This window comes from Phaethon aethereus (assembly GCF_964289735.1).
Source record: "Phaethon aethereus genome assembly, chromosome: 1".
In the NCBI taxonomy this organism is placed as follows: domain Eukaryota; kingdom Metazoa; phylum Chordata; class Aves; order Phaethontiformes; family Phaethontidae; genus Phaethon; species Phaethon aethereus.
The window spans coordinates 145,956,024-145,973,169 of NC_138575.1; the positions used below are offsets into that span (position 1 = coordinate 145,956,024).

The 17,146-nt window shown below is 42.5% G+C and overlaps 2 protein-coding genes across 5 annotated transcripts in view; one reads left to right on the forward strand and one right to left on the reverse strand.

Annotated features, from left to right (window-relative positions):
* CYFIP1 (cytoplasmic FMR1 interacting protein 1) overlaps positions 1 to 8,310 on the forward strand; it is a gene marked incomplete at its 5' end in the record, with an annotated part of 62,442 nt that extends 54,132 nt beyond the window's left edge. For all 4 annotated transcript variants that reach the window (XM_081998366.1, XM_081998369.1, XM_081998367.1 and 1 more), the window contains 6 exons: positions 769 to 899; positions 3,154 to 3,226; positions 4,391 to 4,485; positions 5,649 to 5,887; positions 6,779 to 6,926; positions 7,393 to 8,310. In XM_081998366.1, coding sequence (XP_081854492.1) covers positions 769 to 899; positions 3,154 to 3,226; positions 4,391 to 4,485; positions 5,649 to 5,887; positions 6,779 to 6,926; positions 7,393 to 7,557 — 851 coding nt within the window. In that variant the 3' untranslated portion in view covers positions 7,558 to 8,310. The remainder of the gene's footprint in view (positions 1 to 768; positions 900 to 3,153; positions 3,227 to 4,390; positions 4,486 to 5,648; positions 5,888 to 6,778; positions 6,927 to 7,392) is intronic.
* Positions 8,311 to 11,570: 3,260 nt separating this feature from the next.
* NIPA2 (NIPA magnesium transporter 2) lies at positions 11,571 to 16,635 on the reverse strand (the record flags this gene model as incomplete). The annotated part of the gene is made up of 5 exons (XM_082015626.1): positions 16,463 to 16,635; positions 14,686 to 14,742; positions 13,831 to 13,921; positions 13,100 to 13,260; positions 11,571 to 12,208 (listed from the first exon to the last, which is right to left on the reverse strand). Exons 1-5 carry the CDS (start codon positions 16,599 to 16,601, stop codon positions 11,571 to 11,573), a joined length of 1,086 nt encoding a protein of 361 aa, XP_081871752.1. The 5' UTR covers positions 16,602 to 16,635.
* Positions 16,636 to 17,146: the final 511 nt, after the last annotated feature.

Below are 17,146 nucleotides of genomic sequence, written 5' to 3' on the forward strand. Positions count from 1 at the left end.
CCCTTGCCAGCAGGATCTGATGCACCCTTGCCAGCAGAGCTTGACTTGTGATTTCTGCATTTAATTTTTTTGTGAGGTTGCAGATGACCTCTGGCTGTCTCTGGCACTGTCAGGGTCGTAGCCTGACCCCACCCCCATTCCCTGTATCTTTAGAGCTCTGCTCCTTGCTGGCGCTCTCATCCTTGGAAATCACAGCTGTGAATGGAACGTATCAGGTGGTGTGGCAGGTTGGGGACAGAGACTGGAACAGGACTTAACAGCAGACAAGAGCCCTAGTCTCTCTTCCTGCTCCTGGAAATTTTCTTTCCTCTTATACTGGCTCCCTTTTCCAGGGGTGAGAAGCTGGGCACTCCATTTTGCATGATTTATCCAGTTAAAAAGGTCAGCACACCACTGGCTTAACACTTCCTAACCTCTGATTTTTCATGTATTTAAATACTGCTCCTTTCAGTTTCCTCTAGGCTGCGTGTCTGGAGATAAAAATCTCATGTGCTGATACATGAGAGAAAACTAAACCTGTACCCTCAGTTAGTTGTGCTCTGTGTATTTATGCACACTCAGTGCAACCTTTGAATAGGCAGATTGTTTAGAAAAATTGGTGTGCTTTGGAGGCAGAAAGAAACATTAACCTTGATCCATATGACTCTTATCTGCATGACCAGAATCTTTTGTCTGCTTTCATAGGTTAACAGGTGTGCCTATGTGATCATCACTACATTTTGTTCTGGCTCCTGAGATTTAATTTTTTTGCTTCTCTTTTGATCTCAGGTATCTTGGAGTTTTTTCACCATCAGTTGAAGGACATCGTTGAATATGCAGAACTGAAGACCGTCTGCTTCCAGAATTTGCGGGAAGTGGGAAATGCTGTCCTGTTTTGCCTCCTCATTGAACAGAGTCTGGTAGGTGCCTGCTGCACCAGTTTAAAACCCATCTGTCTCTCAAAATGTACTTGCAAGATTTTTTTACTAAAGTCAGATGTAACAAGGTTGAAATCTGCAAGTTTGCTGTTGCTGATGGGCAGGTGGGTGGAAACAGTTCCTGGCTCTGATCTCTTGCAGTTTTGCAGGGGCTTTCGTGCCTGTGAGACAGCAGGGATGCCTAACTTTGCTGGGTGAGACACGCTGCCTCGTGTGCAGTTCCTGAGGATCAAATATTATGACCTTGGTCATAAATTATGGTCAAATACAGTATTCCTGCAGTCAGTCACAGGGAGGCTAGTCCTTTAGGTCAGTCAGTTGTGCGTCCAGTACTGTTTGTTTCCTTTGCTGCTTATCATTCTTCTTGTCATCTGAAACATCACAAAGTTAGTGTGGACTTCTTGGACATCCTTCGTGCTGCTAGGATGGCTGAATGTGGTGCCTGCTCTGCCAGACATTCATCTGTCTTCGCTTGAATGAAGCTGTGAAACACATCCAGCCCTTCAGCTGCTTCCTATATGCCTAGCCTCTACCTTATAGCATGCGAAGCTGCCTGCTGCTGAGGGCATGGTGCTACAATTGCTCTTTATCCCTACCTCTCATTTTCTTTTCTCCTTCTTCTTCCATTATCTGCTGTTCAAACAAAATGGCTAGACCTGTAATTTCTTTGTCTTCATGCTTTTGGGTGCTTACAGAGGGAAAGGTGGGCGTTGCTTGTGGACCAGAAAAGCAACAAGTGTGCTGCCTTCCCTTCCTCTACCTGCATTGTGCTTGGGTGTTGTGAGACTTGGGTGAGGAGTCTATCCCTTCCCTGTATGTAGCGGACGCTCTGCCCACACTGTGCAAGCACACGCTGCCTGTGAGGCTGGACTGCCCATGACCTAGAGATCTTTGCTGACTGCAAACCAGCTATGTCATTTCCTCGGCAAGCTGGCTAGGGGCCTGCCACTGCACGAAAATAAATCCTCACATAAGACTCCTTCTTTAAGGTGTATTAAAGCTGTCGATGTTAGATAAGGTAATGAAGACGTGATGTTCCTCAGAGTCACGTTCATGTTGTTTAGAGGATCCCTCCCTCGTGGTAGAGAGTAATTGGAGGGATAGGCGACAAGCAGCGAGCCTGTATTCAGTAATGGGATAGCTCAAACAAAATGAGAAACTGGATTACTTTGGATTCAGGCTAGAGGGGTACGTGGTGAAAGGCCAGGCACGTGAAGGCCCTCACTGCTTGAGGGTGTGCCAAAGTGACACCAGTGCTGGAGGTATCTTCTTTTGGATGCCCTTCTTTGGGTGACACTTTCTAGTAATACACCCCTGCTTGCTGCCCCTCCTCTTGTTATTGCCCTTGATGGTGCCCTGATGCCCTGTTACGTATTTAAGTATTTTTCCATTGTGACCGTCTGTCATAACTAAACTAGACCTTACCGCAGCGCAAAATGTAGGTCTGTAGTGCATCTCTGCTAGTGGGTGGGCCTTGCTGATCTTGCCTGCCTAGCACATGCGTTTTCGTGGTGTTGACATGAAGGAAGTGGACTTGGGAACGTGAGCCCTGGTACCCTGGCCATGCCAAACGTCTCTTCTCATATTAGTGCTGAAGGATTACAAATGAGCAGGGCCTCTGCTCCAAAAATGAAGAGAGGGGCATAGCAAAGTCGCATGTCTGCTGCTGGTCATCTCTGCATTTTCTCTGTACATACGGCAGCCAAAAACCGGGAGACATCTGTCTTCCTTCCACCCATCCCCAAAGATGTAAAATACTTCCTGAGAGGTGGCTCACTGCTGCTGTCCTGTGTCTCAGCCCGTCTGGCAGGGAGATGCGCCCACCATGATATGTAACAGGTTGCGGGAATAGTGTTGGTAAAAATAACCAAGCAGTGAGTCATCTTCTTCACCCCTCTGTCTGCGCAGGAGCTGTCTGCTGCTTTCACACTGAAATTACTCATTCTGCCTTAGTCTTTTTAATAAGTACCCTGTCCTTTACCAACTGCCAGCTGAGGGTAGGAGGAGAGCTGCTGGGGTTTATTTGGGATTCCAGTGTAACCTGGTGAAATCAAGTTGTCTGTGGGAGCGATGCCATGAGGAGAGCAAGGGCTCAGCGTGGCTCTGGCAGCGGAGGCTGGCTGCCCTCTGGTGTTCTGCAAGAGTGTCGGCGTGCTTTTGCAAACCCGTTTTGGGGATCTGGTGTGGTTTGGGGAGTCTTTGGTCCTAAATGCCTCTCATTTCCTTTTTGTTCCAGTCCTTAGAGGAGGTGTGTGACCTGTTGCATGCAGCGCCGTTCCAAAACATCCTGCCCAGAGTTCACGTCAAAGGTATCGGCTAAGTGAAAACACCTTCCTTGGGTAATGCTTTCCACTTTTCTTGCCTGCTGCTGCTGTTTTGGTGACCATCCCCAGTCATCCTTTACAACACCGCTGTTAATTACGGGACAGAGGTAACAGATTCAGGCCTATTTGCCTGGCTGAAAAATATGTGCTTCTTAGCAAGGCTCAGTGCAAATTACAAGAGGAAGAGGAGGAATACCGTGATGGGGAGAAGTGGGATGGATACCCAGGGCAGTTTTACCCGTCTGTGTGGATGTGGTGAGAAGCTTTTCCAAAGGTGCTGTTTAGTTTACGTGATTGTCAATTAAATGGGGTAGGCATGATCATACAAGGTATAGGAAGTTTGTCAGCAGAGTAAGTAAATACAAGTGGTCCCTGATCCCAGTAGACTTTTTCACCTGCCTTTTTACTGAACTGGGCATGCAGTGGTGAATGTTTGCAGGATTGCTTCCTTTGGCGTCTGCTTTCCTCATCATCAGAAAGTGAGCTGCCTTTTCCCACCTCACGCTTTGCTGCTTTCTGTGTTGCTCCTCTGCCTCTTTTCCTTTCAGTTTCATCACTGCCAGAGAAGCTGATCTGTTCTGCTCGGAGCTAACCCCTCAGCTAAAAATCTTTGAGAATATTTCCAGACTCACCATAGCTACTTCCACCTCTGCACCATTGTAAACAGTATTTTCCCCTTTGCTGGAGAACATTACCCACTTGCCAGGGACGAGGCAGTGCCAACTGCTTTAAGCCTTGTTATACACAAGATTCTACCCTTGTCGTACCCACCTTCTAGAGTCAAGCATTGTATGTATGATAAGGACAATTTAGTTGGCCTAGCACAAGTGGGAGTCACTTATGTTAGCAGCAGCATAATAGAGCCCGGTATTTGGTCTTCAATTTAGTTAATTAAATGTATTCTACTACAAGTCCTTGGTTTCTTTTTGTCTGCACATACAATGCAACACTTTTAAAATACCAATACATATTTTTCTGAAATCACACTGAAGATTAACCAACTGTTTAGACCTATGAAAATAACTTATCTAGTTTTCTACTGCACTGAATAAAGATTGTGTAAAAAAAGAATTTTCTTCCTTAATTTCAATTTATAAAATTAAGTTGAAAACAAATGAATCAGTGCTCTATTTTTTTGTTTTCTTTCAGAGGGTGAAAGACTTGATGCTAAAATGAAGAGACTAGAATCAAAATATGCTCCACTACATTTGGTTCCTCTCATTGAAAGACTAGGAACGCCCCAGGTAATCTCTCTCATTTGTGTCAGAGGCAATTCAAGAAATTTCTGAGCGCTAGAAAGCCCTTTCTTTCACAAGTGCTGATAGCTGTGTCAGAACTTCAACTTGTACATCCAGCTTGTTCACACCACAGGATTTTTTTTTTTTCCCCAGATCCATGGATTTGGTAAAGCTGTTAAAGCTCAGAAGTTTAAAACATTTGAGACTGGGGTGGAATTGGTGTGTTTTGGGGGAAATGCTAGTTTGTATGTATGTCACTGTGTGATAGCCTCGGTATAAAAAGGAGCCTGGGAGGTCCTAGTGCCAAAAATTCCACCAAAAGCCATCAGTTTTCTTGTGCAGGTGTTAATACATATTTTAAAACACACTGTTCCCCTCTCAACCAGATGATTAGAAACTCTTGGAAAATGAGCTGAGTTGAGTTTTCCTGGGAACGTGGTGACCAAAGAGAATGTTCTTGACCTGCCTTTGCAGCTACAGCACTATTTTCCTTTCTCTCAGTGTGAGGGGTACATTAATTCTCCACTAACATTGGCGGTTTACAAGTGATCGAGATGTGAATAGTAGAAATGAAGAGCTGAGTGCTCTGAAGCAGAATTCAGACTGCTTTTGTCATCACATGTGCTGCAGCTCAGCAGGTGCTGATAGGAGAGAGCTGTCAAATGTGATGGCACGAGCTGGGACGAGCCCGAACAGGCTTTGCCATCTATGGGTTTTGCCAGAGCCTGTCTGTACTGTCTTTGGAGCTTTCCCTTCTCAAACAGCAGCAGCTGAGGGAGATATGCAGAAGAGCTACCACCTGTACTAGCAGCAGAGCGCTGAACGCTTTGGTTTTCCCTTCTGCCTCCGTTCAGGCAAAGAGTTCTTTAAACTTCCCTGGAACTAGTCCAGGATTAGCATCACTGCAGTTAGTGTTGCTTCCTTTCAAGCCTGTCTGCTTGGAAAAGCTTTTATGATTTTCTCTGAATGTTTTTTTTCTGCTGAACTGAACCCCGGGTTAGTAGCCTCTGACCTCACTTAAAGTCAGGAGATACTTCTCCTGGAATAAACTAAGTGAAACTTAAAAATGTGGTGTTTTGTTTTTTGGGGTTTTGTTTTTGGTTTTAAATAAAGTCTTGTGGTCAAGTGGCTTTTACCAGGATTTTGCACTTTCTTTCTCTCCACCTTAGCAAATAGCAATTGCAAGGGAAGGGGACTTGCTGACCAAAGAACGCCTCTGCTGCGGCCTGTCCATGTTCGAGGTTATCCTGACGAGGATCCGCTCCTTCCTGGATGATCCCATCTGGCGCGGGCCCCTGCCCAGCAACGGGGTGATGCACGTGGACGAGTGCGTGGAATTCCATCGCCTCTGGAGTGCCATGCAGTTCGTCTACTGCATCCCGGTGGGAACGCACGAGTTCACTGTGGAGTACGTACTGCTGATGGCCCACCTGCGGGCAACAGTGCTTTGCTTGTCCTCCCTTGCGACTGGCAGGGGGGCCTAGAATGGAGGCATTTGTTTGCGGGTCTGCAAGAGCTTAGTGCGAAAACAAGGGAAAATGCTGCCATCGCTGGGAGCGGCTCATAAGCCGTGAACACAGATATTATTGTATCTTTAACGAAAATAACCCTCTGTGTTAAGTATTGCCAGTGTATAATGCGTGATCCCATGACAAACAGGCCCTAGCATGGGTCTTTCAATGGTAGTCAGACCCTTATGGACGCTGAATTTAAATAGCTGAACATTGGTGCATGCATTTCTAACAAGTATTTTCTGCTCTGCATTAAGACCAAGAATGAGCACTTGGAAGAGAAAATGATTAACACGAGTTAACCAGGAACTGTAGTTCTTTGGTTTTGTTAATTTTGATAATATCCTTATTTTGAAAAACAGTTGAGTTGTAACGTGCTTTCCACTGAGCAGTTATGGAGGCAACAGCATAGGACATTTGCTTCCTTTCTTGCCTGCAGCCCAAGGGAGCAGGGTGGTGGTGAATTCCCAGTTTGTTTCCTTTGAAAATGAGATGTAATGCTGCTGGAGTCTAATGGGGGGGTAAATGTTTTTGGAGTAACTACGTTGTGTGAAATTGCGGCGGGGCTCTGTTTTTTTGTTAAGCATCCATTTGCCTCGCTTGTGGTATCTGGAAAGAGAACTTAATTTACTAGAGATTTTGCAGTATTTTCTAGATTAATATCTAACATGTTCTAGAGTGATATATATATGTGGTTCAGTATAATGGCTGATTACTGGGCGTTTCTTGTGATATCTTTCTGAAGATTTAGATGAAACTTGCTTTTTGTGGTGTGTTTCCTGTCGCAGGCAGTGCTTTGGAGACGGCTTGCATTGGGCTGGCTGTATGATCATCGTCCTTTTGGGACAGCAGCGTCGCTTTGATGTGTTGGATTTCTGCTACCACCTGTTGAAAGTCCAAAAGCACGACGGCAAAGACGAGGTTATAAAGAATGTGGTGAGTTGAAAACGTCTGTTCTGTCCTCACTGTAGCAATGATGGTAACAACAATAAATCAATAGCTGTTTGTACTCTGATGCAGCGTAGATGTAGCAATTGCCCTCAAAAATGAGGGCACTGGGGTTTTTAGGAACAAAAGATTAAGGCATTAGTACTGGAGTTTGAAGACCGGTCAGTGCAAATTCATATTTCCTGGCTATTTGGGATTTTCTTAATGCTTCTCATCTCGTATACGTGAATTCAGATTATGACAAGGCTGCTGTAAACTGCCCTTTTTTCTACAAAAAGCAGCACTGTCAAAAAAAAAACCCACACCTTGGATTTTTCACTAGATTAGCAGTGCAAGGGAAACATTGATAACATTGCTGAGAGAGGTGAGGCAACATTATTTGCTGCTTTTGGGTCTAAGGCTTTTTATCTCCCAAGCTGATTCCTGTGTGTCTGGGTTTTTTTGATATTTGCAGCCTTTGAAGAAGATGGTTGAGAGAATTCGCAAGTTCCAGATTCTGAATGACGAAATAATTGCTATTTTGGACAAGTATTTGAAGTCCGGCGATGGAGAGAGCACACCCGTGGAACATGTGCGCTGCTTCCAGCCACCTATTCATCAGTCCCTTGCCAGCAACTAGAATTCCCACCTAACGATACTTTTTGCACCTATTTAGGTTAAAAGTATGAGAAAGGAATAAAAAACCAAACCCACAAAACACACCAACAGTTTTAAGGAATACTCTCATCTGCTTTTTTCACTATGCCTGTGCCATTTGAGTGGTGCACTGTCCTCTTCAGTCTCCAAGCACAGTAACTGTATACAATCTATACTTATTTTTCTAGACTAAAATTTTATACACTTTGATTAAAAACCTGCGACTGTAAAAGATCTTTTGAGATACCTTTGCATTTCTGTACTGAGGTGGCCATTTTTGACCGGACTGGCATAATTTTCCCCCAAAGCCACTAGAATAATAGCTCTGGACGATAAGAAACTGGGTTCTGTAGAAAAAAATTTTTAGAAATCAATTCCTAATTGTTTGTATTAAAGCATTAATTGCTTAATTAGCCTTTATTAAAAAAAAAAAAACCAACAAACTGCTGGTGCTTTGTGAATAATTTTTCTAGTCAGTTATTATTTTTCCTCTTTGCAAAACTATTATCCGGTATCAGCAATTATGGAAATGAAGGCTAATTAAGGTGATTGTTTCAAAGTTATTTAACATGGAGGTGACCGATAGTATTCTGACCTTTTTAAAAGGCAGTAGTTTGATCGACTAGAATGGGGACTGTTTACTTTTTCCTAACAAGAGCTTCTAACACACTTTATGTTGGGTGATACATACCTGTGTACCAAGGTACATGTTTATGAGTGATAAGGGGTTCTTGTTTACAAGAATCTTGACTACGGTGATCAGGTGTCATCTATGCCAGTGCATAGGCTCTAATGATGTTACCCATGATTTACAAGTATTTGTTTAATTTCACTTACTGTATTATGCAAAGACTGCATCAGTAAAATTGTTTGTAAAACTTTGCAACTGTAAAACTTGAATTTTAAAACAGGCTGTTGAGCCAGAAGTAGTAAGTCCTGCTTGCTTGCTTACTGCAGGATCAGATGGACAATTACACGTTTTACGCAGGATATGGATTTCTAGAGATGCTATTTGGTTACTGGTTCTAAGCCATCGTGTGAAGCCAAGAATGCATCCCTTTGAGAACACCCGTTTTTCTCCCTTCTCTCTTGCTAATTCAAGCTTAGGTTACAGCATGACTTTTCTCCTGCTCAGCTCTTTTCAGATGTTTCACAGCAACGGAAGCAAGTCCAGCAATGGGCAGAAATGAGCCTCTGCCAGAGGAGGTATGCAGGAGCTGCGGAATGTGTAGGTACTGGGGTGTCAGGGAACTGGATTTTGAGGAAAGAAAATAACTGAAATTCCTTGGCAAAACAGAGGAGAGGCTTGCCATGCAATCTATAAGGACGTTTCCGCCACCACAGGTTTTCCCAAGACATTCAGAAATAGTGTGGCCAGCAGGAGTAGGGAGGTGATTGTGCTCCTGTACTCAGCACTGGTGAGGCCGCATCTCAAATCCTGTGTTCAGTTTTGGGCCCCTCAGTACAAGAAGGATGTTGAGGTGCTGGAGCGTGTCCAGAGAAAGGCAACGAAGCTGGTGAGGGGTCTGGAGAACAAGTCTTAACAAGAAGCGTCTGAGGGCACTGGGGTTGTTCAGTGTGGAGAAGCGGAGGCTGAGGGGAGACTTTATCGCTCTCTACACCTACCTGAAAGGGGGTTGTGGCAAGGTGGGTGTTGGTCTCTCCACCCAAGTAACTAGAGACAGAACGAGAGGAAATGGCCTCAAGTTGTGCCAGGGGAGGTTTAGACTCGTTAGGAAAAATTTCTTCACTGAGAGAGTGGTCAAGCATTGGGACAGGCTGCCCAGGGAGGTGATGGAGTCACCATCACTGGAGGTGTTCAAAAACATGTGGATGTGGCACTTCAGGACATGGTTTAGGGGACATGGTGGCACTGGATTAATGGTTGGACTTGATGGTCTTGAAGGTCTTTTCCAACCTTAATGATTCTATGATCTGTGCTTGAAAGCTGCCATTCTGGAGTGATGAGAGCGCACACAAGGCTGCCTGGGATGTCAGAGACAGGAGTAGGAAGCACTTGTGTGTTGTGGGATTTCTTTTACAAGGTGCTTAACACACAAGTTAGTGTGTTTCTTTTTAGTTCTTACAAGACTTCTAGTCAATCAAATGCTTCCCTGTGCTTCAGGCTTCTGTTAAGGAACAAATTTCTTACACATCTGAGGCTTTGGTTTGCATGTGGATATAGAAATGCTAATTAAAAAAGGGTGATTTTTTTTTTGTTGTTTAAGAAATACTTCAACTAATCATGGTGTGAAATAAATTCTAATTCTTACCAGTTAACTGGCAGCAGGAAGAAAACTGGTCTCTAACATCTTAAAACTACTAAGATTATTTTTTTTTACTCTTTAGTCAGTACAGGTTTAAAAGAATTCAGATAGCAGTCCTGCAAGATGTTTGTTTTGCATTTTCAAAGGTAGTTCTTACTATTTTTTCATTTTCAGCAGGATGTTAGACATCAAGTGAGTTATAATCTCTTCACCTGGTATAAGCACAGTGCACAAAAGGGGTTAACATTCATTCTAAATTCTCTCTCATCAAAAAGAGCAGGGCTGGAGCCCAAAACACCTGTCACAATATGAAGTAACAGACTCCCCTGTGTGAAACTCTAACCTGCTCTTCAGAGAGGCTGGTTCTTTGGTACTGGAAGTGGCAACTCAGAGTTCAGTGACTGCTCAGCAGTTTGACACTTTCACTGCTGCTCCTGGTTGGGCTCTGTGTTGTGCAAGCATTAGAGGGCTGTGCCCAAGCGCTGCTGCTGTGATGGCCTATAAAATTAGGTAGAAGTTCAAATCCCATTCTTCAACCAGAGTTTAAAGAACCTTTTTCTTGCTTGACACTGTGGCCACTCAGGCAGGTATGATGTACCAAAGGAAGGCAGCAGAGTGAGTTAGTTTTGCAGGTAGGAGCTGTTTTTTTTGTCCTGGTTAAACTATACTCTTTTAACAGTAAGCACAAAACCTGACAAATTACAGCAGTAGCAAGTTGTCTCTGTCCCAAATAACATCTAAGCTTCACATCTACAGTAGAAATGCTGTTATAAAAATAACACTGATTTTTATTTTCTGCCATTGGAAACTTAAAAAAGCCTATGGCTTACCTTCCCCTCCCATTTAAAGCAATGACATCATCTTTTTTTTTTTACCCTTTTTTTAAAGTTTCAGTGTCACTGCCAGTAATTGTGTGTGTGTGTTAGCTGCAAACAAAACTGCAATTCTGTCACAGTTCAGGCTGTACCACTGAAAACATAGGGCAGCATGGTCTAGCAAGCAGAAGCTTGACCTCTTCCACAGTGGAGGGAGTAGCTTTTTTGGCTACTGTTAACAACTCAAATCCTTCCACCTGTGTAAGCTGGCACAGCAGGAGCTACTGCCTCACCTATCCAAGCAGGGCAGGAGCTCCCACCTTGTTGCTGCCAGCCAGTTACCCTGATGTGGTAAGGCTGGGGTTTTTTGATGCAACTCCTGCAAGTTTAGCACACAGCTTTAGTTAAGCAGCATTTTCAAAGGATTAGTCTTGCTTGGTTGTAGCTTTCCCTTTCTTCTTTTACAAACTGGGACAAGAGTACTTACTGCAGCTCCTAGTTTAGTATGTTTACAGTCACTCAGTGTTCAGTCAGGGCACAACCACAAAGGATCCTGGTTCACTGCAGTCGTTTTACCACCAATGCAGAAATAAAGCGATTTATTTTTGGTAAAATTGTCATTAGTGCAATACATCTTAAAACAGAAGAATGAAATGAAAAGTATTTACATATAACTTAAGCAACAAAACCAGCTGTGGTCTGAGGTTATTTTAGTATTTTTTAAAGTAAAAATAAGGCAAATAAAACCTGCTTCAGTGTTCTTTATCCAAACTAATTGAACTTAAAAAATTAACGATTGTCTATACATACTGTTAAGTAGTACATGATTTTCCAGACAAGCTCAGACACAGCAGGAAAAAAAGTCCAGAGTTACAGAACTGTTCTTTCTTTTCTTAAGTAACACACAGATATTTTCAGAAGGCTGACAGACTTCCATTTCTCCTGGTTGAGAGACTCTCTGTGGATTGTATGTCACCTAGACAGGCAGAACTTTCTTCATCATGATTAAAGCAGTCATACGTGCTCAGCAAAGTACCATTTGCTGCTCTATCATCTTTCCGCAAAGAGAGGGGCAGATTTGCTAGGGTGAAATTCACATCTTTGAAGGCATGCAGTAAAAAGATCCCCACAATAATAGTCAGGAAGCCACTGACAGTGCCAATAATGTCATCAGCCGCCATGTGTTGCCATTCCTTGAAAAGGATGGCAGAACAGGTTAAAACAGATGTTGTAAAGATTACATAATATATTGGAGTCACTATCGAAGTGTTGAATATATCCAGAGCCCTGTTTAAATAGTTGATCTGTGTGCTCACACAGACAATAAGGCTTAGCAGCAGAATCCAAAACAAAGGATGTTTCAGCACTGGTTTTCCTGCAAAAAGTTCCTTTATAGCGATGCCCAAACCTTTTACACAGGAGACAGATAACGCTCCAATTACAGAACAAATTGTTATATACACAAGAATGTTGGTCTGTCCATGGCGAGGTCCCACCACAAATATCAGAATTAAAGACACAATGACAACAAGAGTTGCAAAGACCACAAAACCTGTGGTTGAAAGGGGGAAAAAAAAGAATCCTGTTATTTAGGCACACTATCAAAAGCATCTTAGAGGTACTGAGAAAACACACATTAACAGTGTTCAGCTTAAACAGAAGAGTTCAGGATGTTTCTTATTACTCCCCCAACAAAGTTCAAACTATTTCAGAGCCAGCTAGCTAAAACCAAGAATGAAACTCTAGCATGTTGTATTACCTTTACCCAGATTCTCAGCAAGATGATTACAGGATTAGATTGCCATATTGGCTTACACACATCTACACTAGGGTGTAGATGCCACTGGATACAGGTGTGTGTCTGAACGCTTTTTACGAAGCTGCATTTCAGCAGGCTGCTACATTCATCAGCAGATTTCCAGTAATCAATCAATCAGGTCATTGCTGCAGATCAGCTTTTAAATCCCTCTGCTGGCTCCTTCCTCATGTTTATAATGGGAATTTTGTCTTTGCTTAGATAGTATTTTGCAGATGTGTATTTCTGAGTGCCTGGCCTTCTGTGTCAGTATAGAAGCTAGTCTCCAGGATTACGCTTCTCAGCCGACACCTACCACAGCACCTACTTTTTCATTTTTGGTGTAGCTCAAAGTAGGGCTTGGAGACTGACACACTTCAACTAAAATTTATAAAAGTTGTGTTTATCCTACTGTTTAAACTGTCACCTCAGTGGTTCACATCAAGACCCCTTGTTCAAGGACAGACAAGTTCACTGGCATCATGCAAAGCTGCCTATGGAATTATGTCACAGAATTCACATCTCTGCTTCATTTGGACAACACGAAGCAGACATGGGCTGTCTTCCTGGAACCTGAAAGCAGCAGTAATGATAAAGAATAATAAAGAAATGATGGTCTGTTACATATGAAGCCAGCATTTTTCTTACCTGGATCACCTAGTTTGTGGGACATTTCATTCAATGTTTCCACTTCCTCTTCTTGTGGAGCATGAATTACCATCACAGTTGATCCCAGTATACTTAGCAAACACCCTATTTTTCCATGTAGATTAAGTTTTTCATTTAAAAAGACGGATGACAGAATGGCACTAAGAAGAAAAATATGTACCAGCAAACATGGAATTAGTAATAATTCATTCATTTGCTCATTAGCTTACAGGTTGCTTTGACTGTACACGTCACTTACAAACACAACATGCAGCTTAAAAATAGCTCCATAGTTAATTTTCTATCTCAAGATACTTGCTATGGACAGGACTACCTGTTAATAATTGGCATCTTTCCCCAGACCCCTTTTTTTATGCTGCCTCCCCAAAGCCTCTGTATCTAAGCACTTGTCAAATTCATTTTTGAAAGACAAAATTCTTACGTCTAAGTAGGAATTCAAATACTACCCTGTTGCATACAACATGTTTTTGAAATGCAGAAGACCACTTTTCACAGATCGAGGCGTAGATGCATTGCTAGAACACATTTACAGCACAGTTGCTTCACACTTGGAGAAACTTAAAAGTTACTCCTGATGTTTATAAGCACACTTTATGTATAGTTATGAACAAACCACATTTATTACAGCATAATTCAGTGACACATTTCTAAATAAGAAATGTTTTACTTCTCACTCCAAAATCACACTGCGTTCTGCTAGTGTTTCTTACCTTACAAGAACACTGAGAGCTCCTAAAGGAGTCACTAATGTAGCTGGTGCAAAAGCATAGGCAGCAAAGTTAGCTACTTCGCCAGCTCCCACTGCAGAGTAATAATAGTAATTAAAAAAAAAAAAAAAAAGGAGTTAGGCTGTCTTATGCAACCTGTGAATCAGTGCAAGTGTTCTGGTAGACATAACATGCAGTAAGGAAACAATGGAAAATTCTAATTATCATGTTCGGCTAACAGTACTAGCAGAACACCCCCTCCCCGCCCCTGTTACTATACCTTAAACGCAGACTGGGGGACTACAACAGGTATTAAAATTCATTCATCCAAATTAGAAGGTGTTTTATTTTGGTGTTTGTGTTGTAGCTCCCCAGCCTGCCAACCTGAGTCATGAACTTCTGCATGGAGAAACCTGCAATAGCCGGACACAGGGCAATGCACACATTAAGCCATAGGTACCTGAACACAGCCAGTAAGTCCAGAGTTTAAGCAACGCAAAAAAAAAGTTCAGAAAAATATCATCATAACATATGCTTCCCTCTAAAAAATATTGTATATCTAAGCACCTCTCTGCTGAGATGCAAACCAGAATGCATGTGCTAGCGAAAAGATACAGGAAGTCCAAAGTCTGCCTAGTTCCACTGCCCAAAGAGGGCAGTTAGTTAAATTAATGAAAGAACTTCTGGTATGAGAAAAGTTGTATTAAAATCATTAGAGCTGCACCCATCAAATCACCAGACAGTACTACCACACATTGTCAAATCCCCATCTTGCTCCTTTTTTGTAACCATTGCCACCATCTGTGGCATAGTTATTTACTTAAATTGTATAATGCAGATTATATTTTTGATACTTACTTGAAAGAAGCCCAGCCCACCACAGCCACTCCTTAAGGTATGCATGACCACCTTGACCTAAAATTGAAATAATGTTTGCTACTCCATTAAAAACGTAGATCGACAAAAAGTAAGCCCCATCACTGATAACATCACCAAAATAATTCTTACAATTCATGCCCTTAAAAACACAGGCAACATTTTGATACTTAGGTTTTATAGTTAGAGTTGAAATAAAATCTTCAAATTTCTGATCTACATATGCCTCCTACAGTCGACTATGAAAAATAGTTATTTTTCTTTTATATTGGAATTATTATATTCTAATAATTCTAATTCTTTTATATTAGAAATGGCATTGATGACCATCTGCATTTCCCTGTAAAACAGTTCTTTCAACTCATTGTAATGACATGAAAAGCCAAGTTATGTGTCTCTTACAAGAGTGCTACTTTGTGGCAATCCTGCATGACTTACCTGGTTGATTACATGTACGAACATGTGAAATGTAGTCACACTTCCCCACTACAAACCGGGGAGCATAAATTATGTATCTCAGCCATCTTTCAGAAGCGGAGATGACAGGTACTGAATTAAAAACATTGAGATTCAACCTTCTGAATCATCTGAGGATGCTGCAACCATCCTATCTAAACCTGTCCTCTTTCAGTTTAAAACCATTGCTCCTTGTCCTGTCACTACAGGCCCTGGTAAGTCCTCTCTCTCCACCTTTCTTTTAAGGCCCCTTTAAGTACTGGCAGGCTGCAATAACAGCTCCCCCAGGCCTTCTCTTCTCCAGCCTGAACAACCCCAACTCTCTCAGCCTGTCCTCATAGGAGAGGTGTTCCATCCCTCTGACCATTTTTGTGGCCCTCCTCTGGACCCTCTCTAAGGTCCATGTCTTTGCTGTGCTGAGGGCTCCAGAGCTGGATGCAGGACTCACCAGAGTGGGGTCTCACCAGAGCAGAGTAGAGGGGTTGAATCACCTCCCCCCAACCTGCTGGCCACGCTGCTTTGGATGCAGCCCAGGATACAGCTGCCCTTCTGGGCTGCAAGCAAACATTGCTGGCTCATGTCCAGCGTTTCATCCACCAATACTCCCAAGCCCTTCTCAGCAGGGCTGCTCTCAATCCCTCCATCCCCTCGCCTGCACTGATACCAGGGGTTGCCCTGACCCAGACGCAGGACCCTGCACTTGGCCTTGTTGAACCTCTTGAGGTTCACACGGGCCCACTCCTCAGGCCTGTCCAGCTCCCTCTGGATGGCATCTAGTGTATCAACCACACCCCCCAGCTTGGTGTCCTCTGGTAACTTGCTGAGGCTGCACTCTATCCCGCTACCTATGTCATTGTTGAAGAAATTAAATAAATTAAATAAATAAACCTTTGAGGGAAACTACTCGTTACACATGATCATTGCGTGTGATTTTTAGTTTTCTAAAACAATCTCCTGATACTCAAACGCAGTTAATGTTCTCCTAAATTCACTCATTCAGGAAAACAGATGTAGTTAAGTGCTGGTTCCAAGTTCAATTTGCAAGTACAATTCAGACTTAACTGACATGCAGAGGAATCATGCAACAAGTGACCCTAGAGGGCATTACACACAGATTAAATAGTGCATATCACATACAGAGCCTGTCTAGGTGTATTTGACACCAGAGAAAAAACACATCAACTACATATTTTAGGTTTCATATACCTGTAATAAACAAAGTCAAAACAACATCATAAGTTTAGTAATCTTCTGTAAAACAGCAAAACTTAAACGTCAGCCAGTTTCTTAAAAACATATTTACCTGCTCTCATGGAGCCTTTCCTAGCTAACCGGAGAAGGCCTTTCTTCTTCAGGATGAAACTTCCTCCAATGAAAATGCTGGAACTCATAGCCAACACCAGACCAATACAGAAGTCATATCTCCCACGAGTTTGGCTCATCTCGTAAACTACTAAAGACTGTCACATTGATCAATGAACAGCAGAACTTCTGTTACTCAACACAACATGATGCAACACTGAAACCTGAGTAAAATAAACACATCAGAATTAAATTGGTAGAAATACATACTGTATAGGAAGGCCCTCAATAGCTCGTATGACTGGTTCTTCTGTGAATGGTCTCTGCTATGAGGGTTTCAAAAGAAAAAAGGCAATCTTTGAAGCATGTGTCAGCTTAAACCATGGATGAGTAACTAACAGGTCCGAACACACAGAAGGAAGGGCTTCTGACCTGGCATATAAAACTGAACAAATAAAAAGTTCTTTGAGAAATGTTAAGAAAAACTTAAAGACGTGTCATTTATTTTTCTTCTCATTAAGTACACAGATGTGCTTCCTGCACACCACATAACTGACAATACTGATCAAACAATTACTTACACTGAAATCAGTTTGTAAGAGAGTTTGAGAACAGCCACAGCATTTCTTCCATAGAAACTCACTAGAAAAACAGAAGAGAAGATTAGAATGGGTGTTTAATCATA